Source organism: Drosophila erecta, unplaced genomic scaffold, assembly GCF_003286155.1.
Source record: "Drosophila erecta strain 14021-0224.00,06,07 unplaced genomic scaffold, DereRS2 tig00000092-arrow-pilon, whole genome shotgun sequence".
NCBI lineage: Eukaryota > Metazoa > Arthropoda > Insecta > Diptera > Drosophilidae > Drosophila > Drosophila erecta.
Genome location: NW_020825207.1, coordinates 6,197,964 through 6,220,170, shown reverse-complemented (window position 1 = coordinate 6,220,170; position 22,207 = coordinate 6,197,964). Strand labels below are relative to the sequence as shown.

Sequence of the window (22,207 nt, the reverse complement as noted above, 5' to 3'; positions counted from 1 at the left end):
GCTGGCGTAAGCTGAGACGTTTTCATTTGCATTTTTCGCACAAATCGCCGCGAGGGTTGGGGCCAAAACAAACTGCCAAAACCGAATTCCTTTCGAGTGGCCATGGTCCTTCGCAGGACCTCCATCCGCCTCCGATTGGCGATGACTGCTGTAACATTATCTTGTTTGCTCATGACACGCGACGCGGCCCCAGAAAGTCCCTTCATGTCGAATCGTTTCCGGCCGTTTGCTGCCCGCTATTGTCAACTTGGGCACACAAGAAAAATGCTCCAAAAATTATTTTGATATTCAGAAATAATTTAAACAGTTCCACAATTTATGAACAAATTGCTAGTGTACAAACAAACGCTACAACTTGTTAAATAAGTTGCCAGAAAAAATACGAGCTTTTATTAATTAGTAAGTACGAGTAGCTGGGACTTAGCCCGTTTTTTTCAGTGCCTTTCAGCCGCGAGTTGCGATGCAGGACTTGTGATTTGCGACATCCTTTTGTCAGTTTTCTGCGGGTCCTGCCGCTGTCCTTTGTGACTTGATTCCGATGGCTTGTCAAAACAGGCGAACAGGCGAAATGAAGCGTGCAATTGTCCGCAATTCGCAACTTAAGCGGCCATTGTGCGAACGCTTCCGCATGGCTGTGATTGCGTTTTATTAGCTGTCAAATTTTAATTAATTCGCAACATCTTGGCCACGGCATTATGCATTCATTTTGCCCACAAATGGGCAGAAGAAAAGGCCAAATCCGGACTGCAAACGGCCGGGACAATGCCAAAGTGGGCACACAGTAATTATTGGACTCAGGTGTGGGCAGGACATGGAATATAAGTAGCCATAAAGGAGCAGCAAATTGGACTGCTTAAGGGAGAAAGATTGGAGCGGCTGGCAAACAGAAAAAGTGCCCACAAAGAGGAAAGCCATAAGATAAATGGGCTAACTTAAATTAGACTGGCTGCCAGCCGAGAATTGCTAAATGGGGATGTTCCACCTCGAGTCGCTCGCTTTTCAAATGCAAACCTCGGCCAGGTGAGGTCCATTGTTAGAGTGTCATTCTGGACATAATTTGGAACATATATTACGGGATAAACGGGTAAGTTCTTTCAAAGCGAGCAACGTGCCTATTAAATTTCATAAATTTGCAGGGACAGCTGAAACTAAAATCGCCAGGGGCATTTTTAGGGTCTGTCATTCAATCTGCCCTCATTGTTAGCAATCGCATATTAGATTATTGAATTTACCTGCAAATGCTAATTAACATTAAAAATATGAAACCTTAAAGTCGATGTGTGGTGTGAATTTCAGGCCAATTCGCAACCTGGATTAAAGGACAATGCCAAGTCTAAACGGCGTATAGGAACTACTTACGATAACTGCAATTTGCACTTAACCCTTGCCCTCAGTCGCAAGTTGCTTGGCTGTGGAATCTGTCCCTTTGCCCGTTTTGGTGACTACATACATCCGAGGCTTGTGCACTTGGACAATTAAAGGAGCAGCCCACACACTCACCCACTTGGCCCACCTAACTGACTCCAGCTAACCACTCCAGCCACTTGAAAAGTTGGCCGCAAAGTGCGAATGCATAATTAATTCCAATTATGAGTTTACCCAACAACATTGGCAACATTGGCACTCGCCTTCCTTCTCGAGACGAGACAAGATGCGTTGCGGGCCTGGGCGGAAGGATTTGGGGGACAAGGACTTATCAGCGCATCGACAGGATGGCACCCCAGCCGCCCAGCCGTCCAACCACCCAGGACACCCATGAACTTTGATGCCGGCGAGTGTCAACCCGTGTGGTGGTGATGTTGCTGCGGGCTCCTTGTGTTGCTGCTGCTGCCGCTGCTGCTTGTTGCATAGTTCGAGTGGGGCAAGTGCTCGGCATGTTTAAACACATGCTCAAGTGGCATTTAGACAGTTATCCGCTCGGGCTGTTATCTGGCAGACAATTGATGTGCCTGCGATAGGCACCAACTTTGCCTCAATTACAAAATGCTAAAAATTGCAATATCAATAACATTTTATGTCCTTGGGCGGGCTGGGGATGGGCCGGCTTGTCCTAGAGGGAGTCCTGTAGGTTTAAGGGTAACCACAAGTGCTGCGTCTAAGTGTGGCTGCCAGCCTTCAAAGCCGCCTTCACTATTAACGGAAATGCATTCTGGTTTTCCTTGTTTGGAGAGCATTGTGTCGCGTCTGCCGGGCTCAAGTGTTTTAATGGATTTTCCCAAGCAACATGCAGGATGCAAACCTTCCCATTCCGCTGCAGAGCTGGCTTAACCCATACCCTGTGATTTTACCGCCCGCTTCAAGCGAGAAATGTCAAGTTTTGGGGGCTCATGTTGTTGCCAATGACATCTCTGCACATGCATCAATCATTCGAGCCACGCAACAGCATTATGCCAATCAAAAGCAAGTTCAGTTCATAAAAGATAATAACCCGGCTTAGCCGCATGCCACTCAGGAACTTAATGCCGGGTCGCAGCTGCACGGCTGTGGCAGGAAGTCCAAGGAAAGCCTATAAATTTGCAGATTATTTGCATATTGCGTCTGCTCCAGGGGCACGTTTTCGGTTTTTTCTTTCCTATTTTATACAATTTTCAGAACGAAGCGCGGCAAATTCAATTTCGTTCACGACGCAAACTAATGTAAATCAAGGCACATTAAACGCGCAATGCAAACAATCATAAATCTGACTGGAATGTTGTCTCGGCTTTCTGGATCCGCTGGATTGGTTTTGGGCCATGGTCATATCCATTACGGTTAATCTGCCGCACCTTAAATGTTATCACCAAGCGTCGTACACAAAGCGGATATTTGTTTAGCTTGCAGCTGCGTCGTGGGGGTAAAAGTGCTCACTATCCATTTTACTTTTAAGGTGCATTTCTTGTGCACTGCACACTTGCATTTTAAATAGTGCACGTTTAGTACCTATTAAAATGTTGCTAACTGTGTAGAAAATATTCCTCATCCGAATCAATTACTCTGCTCATTCAACTGCCAATCTGTCCGCTCATCGGGCTGTCCGTCCGTATGAACGTCCAGATCTCGGGAACTACAAGGACGAGATAGAGTGTTGCGAGTCGGATATAACTGCTAAAGATTAATTGTTAAATTAAATTAAATTAATTGATAAATTAAACATTAAAATGTTTTCGAATTCGCAAATGTATTTAAAAACAATATATTTAAATGTATTTAACAATAGTGAGACGTGTCGTGAAATTAGCTGGAGTGATTGAAAACATAGTTACATAAGGCACATACGATAGATCTCAGTACGTTTTGCTCTGGCTTGTCAGTTTTTAAAATCGTATTAAGCCCAATTGACTAACTGCATTACGCAGCTGCTGACGGTTTGATTGAACCACCACTCAAGTGTCAATCGATGCGCCAACAGTCAATCAATGCCTGATACCCAGCATTTTAATTTATTCCTTACCCCGGTCAGTTCACTAGCTCGTCCTTTGAATATTTTTAATGAAATGAAAGCTTCCCCTCGCAGGACTGCTGACAGGCCATGCTAATCCTGAGCACGCCCGCTGCAGTTGATAAATGAGTCATTTGCTTAGTAATTTAAGCGTTCATTCAATAAGAGCGGAATGGCCAAAATCGTGGAAGGGTCAGCTTCAAGATTTGTGTAACCAAATACTCATTACATAAGCTGGGGAGTAGGGCAGCGAGGAGCGAGGAAGTAGCTGGGCAAACACAGGACTGATGAAAACTCCCTGAAACATGCTGATGTGGGGTATTCTTTTGGGGCGTGCACAGTATGTACGAGTATGTGCGCTAGTTAAGCCAAAAGCAAATATTGACAGGCAAAGTCAAATGCAGGGGCGTCGAGGCGAAGGGGGTCTTGATGGCATTTAAAGTAATCGAGTGTTAAAAACGGCAAACGCAGCCAAACAAACTCAAACAAAAGCAGGCACCAACCAAGCCAGCCACCCACACCCAGTAAATATTTAGTTGCTCAAAAATTACGGGTATATGTTTTCGGGCTGCCAGGCGGGATGGAGATGGAAATCACAGGCGATTCGGAGGCTTTAATGCCTCATTAAAATATGCACGGTGGCAATAAAATTCAAGCTGACGCCGCGGGCAAAGTGGCAGAGCGATCTGCGATCTCTGGGACTCCATAAAAATCGACATAGGCAGCTTGACAAAGTTTTCGCATAAAATAAATTGCTGGCAAATAATAGTCAGGAAACCCGTTAACGTCGATGACGATGGCTGCCTGCCATTTTTGGCCCAACGGCAATTGATATAGGAGGTTGGCCGCCAAGGGGTTAAGTGCTAAGGACTCCAGGGGGCGGTGGGGCTGGTTAAGGGTTCCAGCCATCAACTTGTTGTTTATTAAATTACAAATAAATAATGAGACTGATGGAAGCCGCTGCCTGCTGGCTGATGCCTGCTGCCTGGAGTTATTAAAAACTTTACAGAAACAATTAACACAGTTGGTTGTGGATGGGGGATGGGGGATGGGGGAATGGGGGATGGATGTACACCATCGCAGGATAAGAGGCTTTTGCTTCCTGTCAGGCTCTTTAAGCCGAATGACAAATTGAAATCCTGTATTTCACTTTAAGCCGAATGGCAACCCCCGCCGTAACCGGAGCATTAACCAAAGTTGCAGCCGCAACAATAACCGGAGTACCATCGTCCTGCGTCCTTCGTCCTTCGTCCTGGCAGCGGTGAATTGGAATTGCAGCCGCAAATAAATTTGTGCCCGGCAAAATATATGGCAAAAATATAAAGAATTGCATGTGCATAAAAGTAAAGCCATGCCGCCGTAGCAGGAACAATGCCAAAAGCAACAGCGACCAGCTCGCTTTTTTTTATTTTTTTCATTACACCAGTCCTGGCACCAGGATACTGCCAGGATACCAGGTTGCCGGGCTGCGAATGGGTTCGGTTTCTGGTTGGCCAGAGCCAGAGCCAGCGCCAGAGCTGGAAAGGAATGGCCCGGAATGGCATGGAATGGCTTGTAATGGCTTGGCATGGTGGGGCGCGAGTGCCAGGATGCAGATACACTCCCGCCATTGTTTGCAGGCGCGCGCGCTCTGATTAGAGAGCAAAAAATAGGAGGCGGCATGCTGCAGTTCCATGTTTTGTTTTGCTGTATTGCATTCGCAAATGCGCTATCAAAAGAAGCGAGTATCTTTAAACACTGCAAATTGAAATAACTCTTTCGGTTCACTCGATGGCGGTTCGGGTGGGGATTTCTACGCGAAATGCTATCCACACCGCTGGGCGAGATTCAATCAATTAAAGAAGAATGAAAATACATAAAGCACATGTGCTTACAAAGTTTTTCCATTGGAAATTCTTCAACTGTGCTAAATGCAATTGTATCAATTTAGCTTAAAGTGAGTAACCCGAATGAGTATGTTTGGGTATATTTGAATACTAAGAAATGATGTGCATTATTTTTGGTACGATTTCTTCCATTTTTATAAGTAATTCAAGTACTTCCCTACCATAGTGCATTTGCCTGGATTTCTTAAAGTTTAGTGCTTCTTGTGGTCTCCAGCTGGCTGGCCATTAACCAACTGCAGCTGTCAACGGCTTTCAAATGCGACCGCCCAGTCCAGTGCGATCTGGCCTCTCTTTCTGGCCGTCTCGGACCCTCTCTTTCCTTGCGCCTCCTCCTTGCGCCACCACCAAACTGCCAGTCATCCGAGCGTGCGTTTTGTGCTCTAACCAAAGCGCCCAGTGTTAGTCTTTGATTTGTCACACCAAAGCGAGCTTTTCATGGCGTCCTGTCACAGTTCTTTTTTTCCCTATCTGCCAGGACATTCAGTGCACAGGGTGATGCAGAGAGAGAAAGGGAGAGGGAGAGAGAGAGAGAGAGGGGGAAGATAGTCGGCTGGGAAACTGGGGGCTCCGTTGTGCCTGTTTTACGTCCAGTTTTAGCCCTTGGCTGATTTTTGATGAAAAGTTTTCAGTTTCACATTATTCATGCATCCACCGCCCTGCCCCCCACCCACTGCTTTTTTACACTTTTTGCGGTTGAATGGAGCCTGCAATTTTTTCTATGCGCCCCTTACTTTTTTTTTGTTTTTTTCACCCAAAAAATTGTGTTGTCATTGTGTTGTTGGGGGTATTTTAATTTTGCGCAAATGGAAAATAATAATCAAGGCAAAATAATAAAATGGACGCAGGCGAGAAAGGTGCAGGAAATCGGAAAATGGGTTTGAGGATTGACAGGACGACCCCGCATGTCAGCAAAGTGGGGTTGGAAGTGGGCGAGGGGCCCGCAGCATCCTGTGGCTTTGTTTCGAGTGATTCTCAACAAAGCGCACTGCACTTAATTCTCTTTACGCACACACACACACCACACACACGAGCTCACCCCCACACACACACTCGCATGAGGGCAGACTTGTATGACAGGCTTTTTATGCCTAAGTATCTTAAGTTGTCAACTCGAAAAGGCAAAGAAATCCTTTAATTTGCAGTAAAATGCAAAACGCAGCGCCACTTTGTCACAAGGGGTGGAACATCTGCGCTGGTGTGGGTACGTGGTGGCGCGTGTGTGTATGCGTGTGTGTGTGTGTGGGGTGTGCGGGGTGTGCATCTGTGTGCCAAGGAAGGCAACAAGTCAGCTTCTTCTGGCGGGGCACGGAGCGTACATTGGACTTTGCCACTTGGCATGCGAGCGCAGGCGAATGGCGCCTCAAGGTATGCAGTAAATTAAAATGCAGTGACAGTGGCGGGCCATGGCCCAAAAAGGGGGTTTTCTACGGGTTGCGGGGCGGGGGCGGCGGCGGGGGCGGGGTGACAGGGAATGACATGCTTCTCCGCTCGCATGAGGGTTGCACTCTCCTTTGCACTTTTCACATTAAAACTTTTACCCGCAAGCTAGCCCCACACACACACACACACACAAGCCTTACTTTTTAAAAGCACTGCAAAAAACATCTTGGCAGTTCATGGGATTTTGCTTTCTAATCACTTTTTAGTAAAAGCTTAACTATGCCAAGCGCAGTGCTTATATGGGATATATCAGTTTAATGTTTAATATATCATTTAAAATTAGGAGGGGCGGTGTAACAAAACATATTTTCCCCAGTGCATGCATGCTTTCAGGAAAAGGACAGCGTTCCGAACTTCAGTTTTGACAACACACTTCCACACACAACCCAACAATTATGATGCATTGAGGCATGAACGTGCCTCAAACTCTGATTTAGCCAGGATGGCTGGAACTGTAGTAGCACACCTCGCTGGGGCTATTTGCATATGAATAGCAAGCAGGTGGAATGGCATACATATCGGGGCGGCCAACGCTTATGGCCACGTTAATGGCAAACTAAACTGCAAACTTTGCTTTTGCACCGACGCACGCATACGTAATAAAAGGTGTAAATGAGCAAAAGAACCGGCTGCCGTGCGGCAGGTGAGAAAGTGGGTGGCCTGCAAGTGGGTGGGTGGCATGTGGGCTGAAAGGCAGCCAGGTGAACAGGCAGCCAGACATGGACTTACGCCTTGGCCCATTATAAGGGCCACTTGCTGCCGCCTAAGAAGACAGCATTGTGCTTATTTCCACTGCACATTGGTTTTTGCCAGCATTGCTTGGCAATTTCAGTAATTAATATTAGGTATTTTAAAAGTTGAATTATTACTTATTTTAAATTTGTTTAGGCTAACGTTCCCCTCTTAATGATAATTTTCACAGAATTACACATTTCAAAAGATACTGCATACTCGTATAGCATTTGTTTTATTTCAGTAATTAATTTTAAGTATTTTAAAAGTTTATGTATTATTTATTTTAAATTTGTTTAGTTGCTAACGCTCTCCTGTTTATGATAATTTTCTCAGAATTACACTTTTTAAAAGATACTACATACGTGTATAGCATAACTTTTTATTTGCTGTTTTGGTAAATTCTGTATAATAATATAAAAAACTCCTCTGAGTATCTTGAGTGAATACCACTTCATTCTACATCCATCCACTGTGCCGTGTGTGTATTAAACTAAATTTAGCGTCACTTTGAGTTACGGCAGTGGCTGTGACGATGACTTGGTAGCCTTGGCAGCCGGGCTATTACAATGCAAGAGCCGGAATAGTCGTGGGCTGGGAGTTTTGGGGCAGGACGAAAAGAGTGCTGGCACAAGGACATCGTGTTTGCAAATTTATGTAGTTGTAAGTTGTGCCAAAGGAAATGCCATAAAAATGGGAAACAGAATTGTGCGGGCAGCGAACAAGCGGACGGACAAGCGGACGGACAAACGGACGGACAAACGGACATACGGACGGACAAACGGACAGACGGACGGACAGACGGACAGACGGACGGACAGGCGGAAGGGCGGACGGATGGATGGCTTGCTTGACAAGCTCGGACGCGTTTAAAGTGCAATTAGCGCACGTAATTGTAATCGGGTGGCCAGGAGGCACCACCTGCCACAGCCGTAGACTTCCGGAAGGCGGTGACTCCGGCTTACGGCTCCCCTGCCCACCGCCAACCCACGGGGCTGGGCTTTTTCTGTTATTGTGTTTGGGGTTGCCTTTTTTAAAGGCAACTAGGGAGCTGTAAATAAATTTGGCACTTAATCATATTTACGGATTTCGCGGGCACATTTATTTATGTGTCCCACAGTGGCCGCAGCTACTTACTGCACTTTGCCATCCCGCAGCCAGCATGGTGATTTTTTCGCTGCCAGGCCGAGGATTTCTTCAGCCGGATGGAATTACAATACGGCCAAGACCAATTTGGCGCCCGTGCTCAAGAGTGGTCGTCCTGGGCTTTCTGCCTAATTATGCGTTCTGCTGGCATTGTCGCGGATAGCCAAAAATCCAAATATTCAAAATCCTCGCCGCCCACGAGGCTAATTAGGCCCAAAGCGTTGGCCATTGTGCCTCACCGTTAGACGGGCATTGTTAACTCGAATCCACTGCACTCCTCTCCACTCCACTCATCATCATCCACGGGGTTCACTCACCTGTTCACATCCGCTTTTTCTGGCTTTATGAATATTTCAGGCATTTAAACGGGGGCTGTCGTAAGCCGTGAAACTGATTTATTTGCCATTTGACGGCCGGCAAAATAAATAAACCAATTTCGGTTTTCGGCTATGTTCGCTGGATATGTTGCGGTCGCTGCGGGTTTTGTTTAATTTTCGTAAGTGTTGTACTCGATGTTTTTGCATAATTTGCGGTGTGTTTCGATCGGTTGCGTAGCAAACCGAAAACACGGATTTGCCTCCTTTGAGTTGCTATTAAAAACTAAATAATACACTCCTACTCAGATCGCTGCTTCTTTTTTCAAAATAAACACTTTGAGCGGCTCGTTCTTTGCGCGAAATTCATTACTCTGTCCCAACGCTCATTTCATCGATATTTGTCACTATTGTTGTGCTTGATTATTGTTAAGTGCAGGTGGGTTGCGAGATGGGGAAAACTGTCACTTGAATGCATTTTCATTACACCTCATTACATTTCACTTGCATCTGCAATTGTGTCATGTCGCCGGCTTTCGCTGCCACTGCCTTCGAGCCTATGAATACGGGAATACTCGGAATGAAAACTGCCGAGCGAATGGATTCGTTAGCTGAATGGGCTGTGAGTGTTTTTAATTGAAAACAATAAAGTTCTGCCGGGGGAACTGGGACTCCTTCCAAACAATGCATGAGATGTACAACCAGCTGGCTACTGCATGCCGAATTTCTAATGCTCTTTAGGGTTCTAAATCTGCCGTCGTCCTGCATTTATAGATACATTAACATCCATCCATTGCGACGCTCTTCCTTGATTCCAGCCATATCTTCCCATAACGCGATGGCAATGTTTCTGAGATACCTGAAATCCCAGTTCACACTCAAGATACCCTAACTCGCCGAGAGGAGTCCCAACTAAAAGCTGAGCATTCGATGGATTGTTCGGCGCGCATTCTTTGTTCGGGGCGTAAAAGGCTTCGCAGGGAAATGCAAATGGAAATGGGAGTGGTAACGGCGCTGATAGAGCCACCGTGGATGGATAGATACGAGTCGTATTCGCGGCAGACAATACTCGAATACAAAATGCGAATGCGAAAGTGATAATTAAAAATCGCGCCGTATATACTGGTTACCAGATACGCTTGTTGCCGATTCCGTGCCCGTTGTTTTTCCCGGCATGAAATGCCGCTTATTGTTTATGATTTTCCACCGCTCTCGCGCAGGATGCTCGCATTGCAATCAGCACTGGTGTGGGCGGAACAATCGACGTGGGCGTGGCATGTGGGCGCGAATGAAGTGATCAATGTGCCTGCCTAACAATGATTGACGTCACTTCGTGGCGGGTGGGGCGCCATAAAAGGGCTGGCGAAGATGGCGCTTTCTCCCCCCGCTCTGCTCGGCTGCAGCTGGCAAACAATTATGCAAAATCGCTGGCGTTAGCAGTTTTATGCAGAAATTAATTTTGCATTTTTAATGTTACAGCTCCAGTGGCGGGGGCTTTAAGCAGGGGGAGAATCCATTGCCCAGCTGAGAACAAGAAAAAAACGCTGCGACAGCAATCTGCACTGCTCACAAAGGATTGATAAGGGATAGATACGGATGGTCGTACACTTGAACGAAGAAGAGGGTACTCCAAGATAGCTATACTTATCCAATTAGTAGCAAATACCCAACAATTCACTTACAATGTTACTAGCATATATTAAGGAGAATCGATTTGATTGTCGAAAACATTCGTTTCTATATGGAAACACTTAATATTTATTTATTTTTATTTATTATAATAGATAGAGTAGAACTTAATTATTATAGCGCTGGCTGCAGGGCCTATGGGCTATTTATAAATTAAGCCATTTAAAGGATAAATACTTTATAATATGATTAATTGTATCAGACGTTAGGAATATATATTTTCAGTGAGAAAACCACCACGGCTCGCCAGACTTTTTCTCAGCTAATTCTTAAACATTTGTAAGCTTTCTAGCAAACAGCTTTAATAATATTATTAAGCTGTTACTAAGCCAAAAAAGGCTAGTTTTTCTGATAAGGCTAGAATCACTGGGCCTTTATTTAAATTTTCAAAGTGTAGGTCAAGATGTAAACATCACGCGACAATTAATCTCGTCCATCACCCGTGATCGTGTGGTCTTATGCTCACCCAATGGGCAAATCATTTCGCAATCGGATGACATAGTGGTAGGTTGCTCAAGATGATCCAAGCGGACCGCCGAGATTTGTCCAGCCAGCCGGCCAAGCTGGCTTCGCCGAAGGAGCAGGATGAGCCGCGGTTGGTCCAGGTTCCGGATCCCGATCGCCAGGACATGCAGTTCCCGGACATATGGCTGCGGGACAATTGCCGCTGCAAGGAGTGCTATCTGCCACAGACCCGGAGTAGGTTGCCCCAGCTGTGGAACCAGCTGGACACCAGTGTGCGGGTCCTGCGCCAGAGCGTGGATGTGGATCAGAAGATCCTGTGTGTAGAGTGGTCCGATGGACATGCCTCCCAGTATCCGTTCAGTTGGCTGAGGGAGCGGGACTTCGCATCTGCAAGCCGGCAGCGTTACCTGCGTGACTTTTACCGCCCGGAGCAGAGGCTGTGGAGCGGCCTGGACTTTGAGCGAATCCGTCAGGTGTTCTGCTACCAGGAACTGATCAGTTGTGACTCGGCCTTGCAGCAATGGCTCCACCAACTGGCCGTTTTCGGAGTAGCCTTGGTCAAGGAAGCGCCCCTGGATATGGAAGTCCTGCGGATTTTGTCCAACCGGGTGGGCTTCATGCGGCGCACCACCTATGGAGAGGAGTTCAGTGTCCGGGCTCAGCCTGGAGCCAGCAACTACGCCTATTTGGCCGCGCCCCTTCCGCTGCACACGGATTTGCCCTACTTTGAGTACCTGCCCGGAGTGACCATGCTGCACACCTTGGAGCAGTCCGCCTCGCCCGGGGGGTTCAATCTGCTGGCCGATGCCTTCTATGTGGCGGAGCTGATGCGGGAACGCTATCCGGAGCAGTTCCGGGCGCTCTGCCAGACTCCCGTGGATTGGGCGGACATCGGAAGCGACGGCGATCTGCAGTTCCACAATATCTGGAGGGCACCGGTCATCAAGTGAGTAGACTTCGAATGGGATTAATCGGTTTTTATATAGTCGTTAAATTAAATCCCTTAAACTTAAGTATAAAAATAACTCAATTTGATTATTTTAAATATTTTATTTGATTTTATTGCAAGCATTTTCTCGAACTTTTAAAATCTATTTTTCTCGCAACTTGAAGTGTTTCTGGTATCTTGAAAAATATTTCAAACGTTTTCGAGTGCAGAAAAACATTTTTTGAGGTGGGGCATGCATAGTTGCCCCAGCAGAACCTGGCTAACATTTCGATCTCCTGCAGCTTGGACGCGGAGGGCAGGTGTGTGCGCATCAACCACAGCATTCCGCAGCGCGACAGCCACTTCAGCGTGCCGGTGGAGCAGGTGCGTCCGTGGTACGAGGCGATGGCCACCTTTGTGGGCCTGGCCACCGAGCACTCGTGCAGATTCAAGACCACGCCCGGCGACGTGCTCACGTTCGACAATTTGCGCCTGGTCCACGGACGGACCGGCTACGACGACACGGACCACAATGTGCGCCACATCCTGGGCGCCTTCGTCGACTGGGACATCGTGTACTCCCGCCTCAGGGTCCTGCGGAATGCCAGTGCCCCCTCCAGCCCACCTGATGCTCCTTAGACAGCAGGAGCAGCAGCAGCAGCCTCATGTGCCATTGCCACATTAATTAGCCATCTATCAATGCCAAAACGCTTTGATTGACATCGTAGCAATGTAGCAGTAGACGGAGTAGAATCATTAAGTTAGCATCGCATTTATTGCGCACGTGGAATTAAACCATTTATTGACATTTTGAATAAATACTATTTTAATGGCTTCTAAGCCTTTGACACACCTCAATGCTAATTGACATTATTTAATTGGGTTAAACGTGTGATTTAAGGCCTTTCAAAGGCGAAGAGGAAGTCACTCGAGAATTTATTAATCTCTTAAACGTGAGCATCTGGCTGATAAGGAATTATATTGTTAGAAACTGCAATGGGAATATCAGACTATACGCTAAGTTACCAAACTGTTAAAGTATTATTCAACCGTAAGAGATGCATCGTATAATAATTAAATACAGTATAACTACAAGTAAGAGTTTGAATATCTGGAAAATATTAACTCATGGGCAGTAGTGTGTGATCTACCCTGAATTACAGGGTATGCCGGCTAATCCGTGATTCTGTGCCCAACTGCTGGCCAAACAGGCCACCGAAAGTGAAAGTCCAGCACACGTCATTGTTTACGCCGGGACACAAAGTGGCTTATCAGTGGCCGGTTGAGTCAACAGAGACCACAAGTACGTCTGTATGTGGCATGTATTTATAGGTATGTATTTCTATTATCAATTTATGGCAATGGCCAGATCAACAGCGACTTGGCAGAGCTCTTAGCTCTTGGCATGCGAGTAAATCACACCCACACACCTCGAAGATTTTCACAGCGCTGGGAAAACTTGGCTGGAATGTCGGGGTGTTTTTCCCCTGTTGTCTTTTTCGGGTGTTTGGGTGCGGTGTCCCGCAGGCAAATCCTCTGGAAATCTTTTTATTTATGTCATTGATGCCACCAGGACCGAGTGAGAGCGCAAGGGGAGCAGCCAGCTTCCGACAGGCAGCAGCCGGAATCCGGAATCCGGAATCTGGGATCCGAGTTGGAGCACATGAATTTGTACATGGCATCGGGTAAATCCCTCTAATAATCCACATAATAAGCACTGCAAGTAGCTGTGGCAGCAACAGGCCGAAAGGGTTGTGCCCCGTTTCCCTTGTTTATAAGTTCATAAAAGTCAACGGGCCGGGAAGTTCGAATGGGCGGCGATTGGGGGGCGGGGCAGCCCATAAAAAACGAGCCAAATGCAGGCGGAAAATGCCCAAGAAGAAAAAGAAAGCCACCAGTCGCAAATCCAATTTCTTCGGAATGTGTGCGAGTTTTCGGGGTAGTTGAAATTTTACTGCACTTTTCAGCCAGACCGTGCAGCAGTCATAATGTGTAATTGAAACCTGCCCCGAATCATGCCCCTGGGTGTGTACTATACAGCCCTTACCAACTATAAAAGAAACCCCTAATTGGCCAAATGGTCAACCAGGACACCAAGTGTGTGGCAGTCTCGAGCATCTTGCTGTTATGTGATCAACTCGCCTGGTAAAAGCTTACAGACTAGGTTTTGGAATAATAATCCGAAATATACGAAGCTTTTTAAATATGTAAAAAAATTATTTTATTATTGAAAATATATATATTTATTAAGATAGAAACTAATGGCTATTTTACTAATGGGAAACGAAAGGAATCAATTTTGTTATGTGATCAACTCGCCTGGTAAAAGCTTTGCAAACTAGGTTTTGGAATAATAATCCGAAATATACGAAGCTTTTTAAATATGTAAAAAAATTATTTTATTATTGAAAATATATATATTTATTAAGATAGAAGTTTAAGGCTATTTTACTAATGGGAAACGAAAGGAATCAATTTTGTGGTTGAAGACCAGCGAATAGTACCAACTTACTTAATTGGCATTTGAGTTCGAGTTTAGTGCCCATTTTTTACTTTGAAACTTCAACCACCATGACGCGTTTCCAAACACATGGCTTTGATGCATATGGTCCTTGTCCACTTTTTGTGATCTGCCATGTGAATGGGACCCAATTTGCAGCCATATGTAAGATCATAATGACCCCCATATTAAACAAGCGTTTGAGAGCATTTCAAAGGCAGAGAAAGGGTTTTCCAGCGTGCCACTGGCACAATCGGCAAACTAATACGCTTACATGCGATTTCCACAATTTCCGCCGTGGCCGTGGCTGTGGCTGTGGCTTTGCTTCTTGGCTGCCATCCCATTCCTATTGGGATTGCGGTCGGGCTTGTGTGCCAAGATTTTGGCCAGGACAATGCCAAGTTTGGGCTGTCACAATGATAAACATGCGGCAATTGACGCAATCATTGTCTGTCCATGAATTGAATTAAATCAACTCAGCTCGATTCGACTCGACTCGACTTTCCTCGACTCGAGTCGAGTGGGTGGCCCATCATGCTCGCGCTGACACTTGCAAAATCAGCGAAGGACATCTGTATTTTCTAGCCTGTGATTCTCGAAAATTAATGCCTTCGTTATGCTTGGCCTGCCATCGAAATCAAGCCGCAACTATGGGCTACAGCGAGTGATTGTCAGTTGGTGGCATCCGATGGCTGGGGTGAAGAAGGGTTAAGGCTGCTCCTTGGGTAATGCCCCATAATTCCGATTCCGGTGCAGGACAGCGCATTTTGCTTATTAGAATCCGCTTGTGCTGCTCTCGGCGAGGATGTGAGCTCCTTGATGCCGCTGGAGGGTAATAAATTCCCGTTCGTCCTGGCAGCCCCTTCGTCCTGGCAATTTCAAAGTTTATCACCAACGCGCGTCTGCAACTTATGTCGTCTTTTTCCGCTCCCTCGTCCTGCGTCCTGCGTCCTGCGTCCTGCGCCCTGCTCCTGTTTGTCTGCACGTCTGTTGTGGTTATGTGAAATCACATCGTAAAAATGTCCAGGTCCAAATGCTTCTCCTATGTGTGTAGCTGTGTGTGGGAGTGTGTTTTTGGCCCAAAGCCCATAAGTCCCGCCTGTCTCACCTGAGTTTTTCGCGCAAGGTGTGTGGCGGGTGGCGGGTGGCGCGTGCAACCCTTTCGCCATTCAATTTATAGACGCCGCCCATATAAATATTTATTTCTATGTGCAGCTGCCAGCTTCTTGCTTCAGCTGCCTGCCGCCTGCTGCCTGCCCCTTTGACACCACGCCGTGGCATCATTATTATTTTTATGCCCGCGTCTTAAAAGCATTCCGCCGATCAATAAACCAGCCATCGTGCATCCTGCATCCTTTCCAATAAGCGAAAGTGGTTTTTGAGCCGCCACAGTACGTGTGTGTGTGTGTGTGTGTGCCATCAAACAATTAAAGGTCATTCTGGTTGAACGATAAGGGGGAGGAGTAATCCAAACTGGGCCAAAGCCCCGACAATGCTGCAACATTAGCTGGTTGTCATCGCCATTCGTGCAACACAGTGCACATGCAAATAATTCCCATTTAGCCAGCGACTGTTGCAACATCATTTGGCATTTTTAATTAGGCTAACACCGGTTCTATTATAAAAGTGGTGGGGCGCCAGTAGGCCATAAAACCCACGTTAATGGAGTGGGTGTGGATGTGGCACAGGTGAATGTATATGCCTCTCCAAAGGGGATTTACAGCTATACAGCAATATTCATGAGCACTTATTTAGGGCGCGCTAAAATGTTGCTAAAAATTGCCAACTTGACATAGGTATATATTTGATATATCTTTGGGATATGCGCCACAAAAAGCGGCCGTTGATGCCAATTAAGGGCAAACAAAGGCCGTACAATCTAATTTAATGTTTTAATTGAGTGGCATTAATGCGCATAATTTGTAGACAAATATTATACGAACCACACGCAAATATTAAATATCAGTCCTCGAGGCGTTTAAAGTGTGCAGCAGCTCGCTTTCTTTGATTGCATGGGCAATTGGCATAAATACTATGTATAATATGTATAAACTTACCACACAGCTTGACTAGTTGAGTGCTTTGAAATGTCTGCAATACAGCTGAATGTACAATTGCCTATGGCGATGGCTGCTGGCCTCGTCATCATCATCATCATCATCGTGGCAAGAACATCGTAATTAGTGCCCAGAAATTGAGGTACGCTTTGAATTAATAACATTTCCGGCATTATAATTTGTATCATATATCACGGGTGTTATCGAGATTACCGAGCGAAATGGCGGGGAGGGGCGACTCCCCTGAGTTGCCGATTTTGCTTGCGGCTTGTGGCATGGAAAACGTAACGGTAAATTGGTTAACAATTACACAAATCTCATAATGAAGTTGGAAGCCCAATGCTTTCGGCCCTGGCCATTTCTATGGGCCAGGAAGGCCCAGGAACCCGGAACAATTCCATTGCCTGCGGTCAGCAGAATTTCCTTCGCCCCGTCCCTTTCACTGTGTGTATGCCCGTCTCTCTCGCTCACGCTCCCTGCACTGTGCTAAATTGATTAGATGCTGTTGTTGTTGTTGTTGTTGTTCTTGTAGGTGGGCGGGCGGTGGTTGTGTTTTTGGTGGTTTGGGGCTGTGTTGCCCTTAGCCATAGCTGCACTTACCACCAGCCAATTTGCAGCTTTGTTCTCGAGTGTAACCCTTAACAGGTGTTGATGTTTGCTAAGTAGCTGCTGCCCCTTGGTCCACACTTTCCCCATTTCCCATTTTCCCATTTTCCTCGCCAGTTCATGGCTAGCTGCACATTGCTTTGATTATTTTCTATTTTCTACAAATTGCATGCAAATAGTTGAGGTTTACCTTTATCCCAGGGCCCAGGAATCGGGACACGGGACGCAGGACGCAGGACACAGGACGCAGGACGAAGCTGCCCGGCAACTAAGGTGCTTGCAACCGGAGACAGTTAATATTTCCCAACTAAAGCCGCAATATTGACTTTTCCACCTGGGCCAAATGAAGCAAGCGTTTAAACCTTATTTTCCGTCACAACTTCGACCTCCGGGCATTCCCGAAGTATACGTATAAAGAGGTCCTTTGTCCTTCGGCTGAACTCTGACATACGGGTTGTGTGCCCATCAAATGTTGATTTCCATAACAAATTGATTTTTGTTTGGTTTTTTTTGCATTGGATTGAAATTCTATTCTGAGATAACAAACGTGTTAGGGCTTTAATTGCTTTGTTTAATCGGCTTACACAGATTTAGTACCATTAAGGCCAATTCTTAAGCTGATAGTTGAGCTTTATGCATATATGTAATCTGGTTACTAATATAATATTTATAACTATTTTCTCCTTTTGTAGGCTCATAAGTTGAACTAGATTGCTGAAATTGCTAGTTGATATATTGTTTTCTTTGGAATTCTGTTCGTTAATTTATTTAAGTTTACAGAATCTGTGAATATTTCTTATGTTAATATAGCCTTGATTCATAAGTTTCGCTTATCATTTATTTCACGTAAAGTTTTAAAGCTCTGAGCACTTTCATACGAAAATTGTATGAAAAGAAAACGGCTGTCTATATTTCAGCTTTAACCCTAATTGGTTCATCTATACTTACCCCTGCTTATCCTTCAGTTGCGAACTTTAGCGTATAGTTCATTGTTCTGCCTGCACGAAACTTGTAAACTTCAATTTCCTTTTTAATGGAAATCCAGAAGATTGCCAGGGCAAATGCCTTGTGCGGGAAAGCTGAAAAGCAGGTTGGCTGCAATTCGAGCTCCTATTTGGCTAATTGGTTTACGGCCTAGCACAGGTGTGCCATTTCCTGGGAATCTGTGTACTGGCAATAATTTCATAAGCACTTTCAGTTGCCTTTAAATACTCGAACGTTTTATGAACTTAATAAGGCAATAAGCCAAACATTTTCACAGACTAAGCAAATGTGGCATGCCTTCATTTTCCAGCATATTTGGTTAGGACTCCCGATATTCTCTGTATGTGTGTGTGTGTGTGTGTGGATGCTTTTCCACCCCCGTTTTCTGTGGCAAGTTAGCCTCATTAGACGCTCACACATTCTGCCATTGACTCCTGGGCGCTTGAAATAAAATTCATGTTTTTATGAGAGCCCGTAAACAGAATCGAATTGCCAGTCTGTTTGTGTGGGTGCCTTTTTTAATAGTAAACGAGCTGAGGTTGTCGCCTTTTGTGACCCAAAAGTTGGCACCCAAATAACCGAAACCCTTTTCTCCCTTGCTCCCAACCCCCCACCCCCAACCAAAAAACCCCACTTCTTGGCCTTTCTTTTCTGGTCAGCAGCTTATTGTTGTAAGCCCCATTGTTGCAAATTTTCTTTTATGCGTTCTGAACAGGGTTATAAAAATGGCATCGACCGGAAATTACAAATGTCCATATAATGTCACTACAAGTGCAGATTAGTGGTTGTCATGTGGGTCGTTAGTATGTGTGCGGCTGGTGGTTGGGGGCGTGGCAGTGGTAGTGGGACGCCCGAATATTTGAAGTCTGCTCCTCGATCGGTATTTGATATTTGCCTCAAACAAACAACACCGTCGACTACCGGAAGTCATTCCAAGCGGCCCAGCATTGTTTATTCACAGAGAAGAAAACGCTTCCGTTTTGCTATTTAAATTAAAGCTGTAAAACATTGATGTACCATTCTTATTTTAAGTTTGGTTAGTTGGTTAAGTTTGGTTAGTGTACGCACCCAATATTCAATGGTACTGCCTATCTACAAAAAACTGAATAAGTTTATATAGTTTTAATAACATAAGTGGAGCAGTTGTCACATAGTGCATTGCTTAGTGGCTAACTCGAAGAAAGTACAAGGTATTATTAACAAGGAAACAAATTCTTAATTTTTAAATGCTTTATAATAAAAAGGTTAATAGGAATACTCAACTATTGTTGAAAAATATATTATTCCTATTTATCCAATGATGTTTATACTAGAAAGATGAGGTTAAGCATACACATTCCAGTAACATGGACAAGTTTGTTCCTCTAACACCCAAAACATGTAGAGGTGACAGTTTTGGAAAATTTTTAAATATTTTATCATTAGGAATTTTATTTTTTCTTAATTTCTACCAATATAAATTTCTCACTTGCACTTCCACTAGCTGAGTAAAAGGTATCTGATAGTCGGGGAACTAGACTATAGCGTTCTCTCTTGTTTTTGCCTCGTTAAGAGGTGTTTTTGCTTGATTAAATATTGTTGGTACATTGTTCTCTCAGTGCATTTGTGTGACCAAATGTATGCGCCTGTTGAGATGGATTTGCCGATTTGTGGTCATCGGCTGATGTGGTGTTCCTGCAGCTGCGAATGCATTAAATGCAAGCGCAGACGGACTACGGCTCCAAAGACCCATGTCCAATGTCCAAAGTCGGCTGCCGGAGTCCTTAGCCCCCGGCCACGCCCACTTGCTGCTGCTGCTGCTGCCGCTGCTGTTTTGGCATTTGTGTTAATTTCATGCCCAGGACTCGCACGCGCACACAGACACTTATTGCATAACATTGCGGCCTCTGGCGCTCGTGTGCTGGCAGCTCTGAATTATGTTTTTGATTTTAGTTGACAATGAGCGGGCACAAATTTATTGTCTACAGCTGCAAAATCGAAGCGTTGACAACAACAACCATAACAACACCAGCAACAGCAACAACAAGGGCCACTGCAAGTGCAACTGCAACTGCAACGTGGGCGTTTTGCAAAGTGCCGACTGCGACAAGGCGTGGCAGTGACAGCTACATAAACACAGGGCTACCAAAAGAGCAACGCCTAAGCGTATGCAATTTCACTGGATCGCACGGCAGAAAGAGACGGCTGGCTGGGCAAGGAAAGAGAGGGGGATAGCTGGTTGAATGGAGCAGGAGCTGGCAGTTTCTAATTGTCGGTTGTTACCAGTTGGAGTCCCAAGTCTCGCAATTTTCACCGATATCCCAGAAGATTATGAAATTTCTCTTTCGCACTTCCCCTAGCTGAGTTTTCTGATCAATCAATCTTTTTTTTTTTACAATTTATTGTAGTTTTTTTGATGTGATGATCTAGAAATTCAAGAAAATTAAAAAATGTCCCAAGGCTGAAGTTTTATACCCATAACTCAACTTGTTTTAATCGGATTTTCAAGTGGCATACCTCTAAATGATTCTGGCGCAATTCTCTAAAAATCTGCATTCAAATTTAGAAAAATATTTTTTTTCAATTTTTTTGTAATTTTTTTGATGTGATGATGTGGAAAGTCAAGAAAATAAAGAAAGGTCCCTAGGCTGAAGTTCCAAGCTCTATAACTCAACTTATCTTAATCGGATTTTCAAGTGGCATACCTCTAAATGATTCTGGCGCAATTCTCTAAAAATCTGCATTCAAATTTAGAAAAATTTTTTTTTTCAATTTTTTTGTAATTTTTTTGATGTGATGATGTCAAGAAAAGTCAAGAAAATTAAAAAATGTCCCAAGGCGGAAGTTCTATACCCCATAACTCAACTTGTTTTAATCGGATTTTCAAGTGGCATACCTCTAAATGATTCTGGCGCAATTCTCTAAAAATCTGCATTCAAATTTAGAAAAATATTTTTTTTCAATTTTTTTGTAATTTTTTCGATGTGATGATGTGGAAAGTCCAGAAAATAAAGAAAGGTACCTAGGCTGAAGTTCCAAACTCTATAACTCAACTTGTTTTAATCGGATTTTGAAGTGGCATACCTCTAAATGATTCTGGCGCAATTCTCTAAAAGTCTGCATTCAAATTTAGAAAAATATTTTTTTTTAATTTTTGTGATGTGATGATGTGGAAAGTCAAGAAAATTAAAAAATGTCCCAAGGCTGAAGTTCTATACCCCATAACTCAACTTGTTTTAATCGGATTTTCAAGTGGCATACCTCTAAATGATTCTGGCGCAATTCTCTAAAAATCTGCATTCAAATTTAGAAAAATATTTTTTTTCAATTTTTTTGTAATTTTTATGATGTGATGATGTGGAAAGTCAAGAAAATTACAAAATGTCCCAAGGCTGAAGTTCTATACCCCATAACTCAACTTGTTTTAATCGGATTTTCAAGTGGCATACCTCTAAATGATTCTGGCGCAATTCTCTAAAAATCTGCATTCAAATTTAGAAAAATATTTTTTTTTAATTTTTTTGTAATTTTTTTGATGTGATGATGTGGAAAGTCAAGAAAATAAAGAAAGGTCCCTAGGCTGAAGTTCCAAACTCTATAACTCAACTTATCTTGCTCGGATTTTCAAGTGGCATACCTCTAAATGATTCTGGCGTAATTCTCTAAATATCTGCATTCAAATTTAGAAAAAATTTTTTTTTCAATTTTTTTGTAATTTTTATGATGTGATGATGTGGAAAGTCAAAAAAATTAAAAAATGTCCCAAGGCTGAAGTTCTATACCCCATAACTCAACTTGTTTTAATCGGATTTTCAAGTGGCATACCTCTAAATGATTCTGGCGCAATTGTCTAAAAGTCTGCATTCAAATTTAGAAAAATATTTTTTTTTAATTTTTTTGATGTGATGATGTGGAAAGTCAAGAAAATTAAAAAATGTCCCAAGGCTGAAGTTCTATACCCCATAACTCAACTTGTTTTAATCGGATTTTCAAGTGGCATACCTCTAAATGATTCTGGCGCAATTCTCTAAAAATCTGCATTCAAATTTAGAAAAATATTTTT

At 44.3% G+C, this 22,207-nt stretch overlaps 1 protein-coding gene across 1 annotated transcript; it reads left to right on the top strand.

Annotated features, from left to right (window-relative positions):
- The first annotated feature begins 11,102 nt into the window (after positions 1–11,102).
- On the top strand, positions 11,103–12,856 carry LOC6549465 (gamma-butyrobetaine dioxygenase). The gene is made up of 2 exons (XM_001975736.3): positions 11,103–12,036; positions 12,321–12,856. The coding sequence occupies exons 1-2, from the start codon at positions 11,144–11,146 to the stop codon at positions 12,655–12,657; spliced, it is 1,230 nt and encodes a 409-aa protein (XP_001975772.1). The 5' UTR covers positions 11,103–11,143; the 3' UTR covers positions 12,658–12,856.
- Positions 12,857–22,207: the final 9,351 nt, after the last annotated feature.

Coding starts and splice junctions, on each gene's coding strand:
- LOC6549465 (XM_001975736.3), top strand. CDS start 11,144: ATGATCCAAGCGGACCGCCGAGATTTGTCCAGCCAGCCGGCCAAGCTG. Junction 12,037..12,320: donor TGGAGGGCACCGGTCATCAA/GTGAGTAGACTT, acceptor GATCTCCTGCAG/CTTGGACGCGGAGGGCAGGT.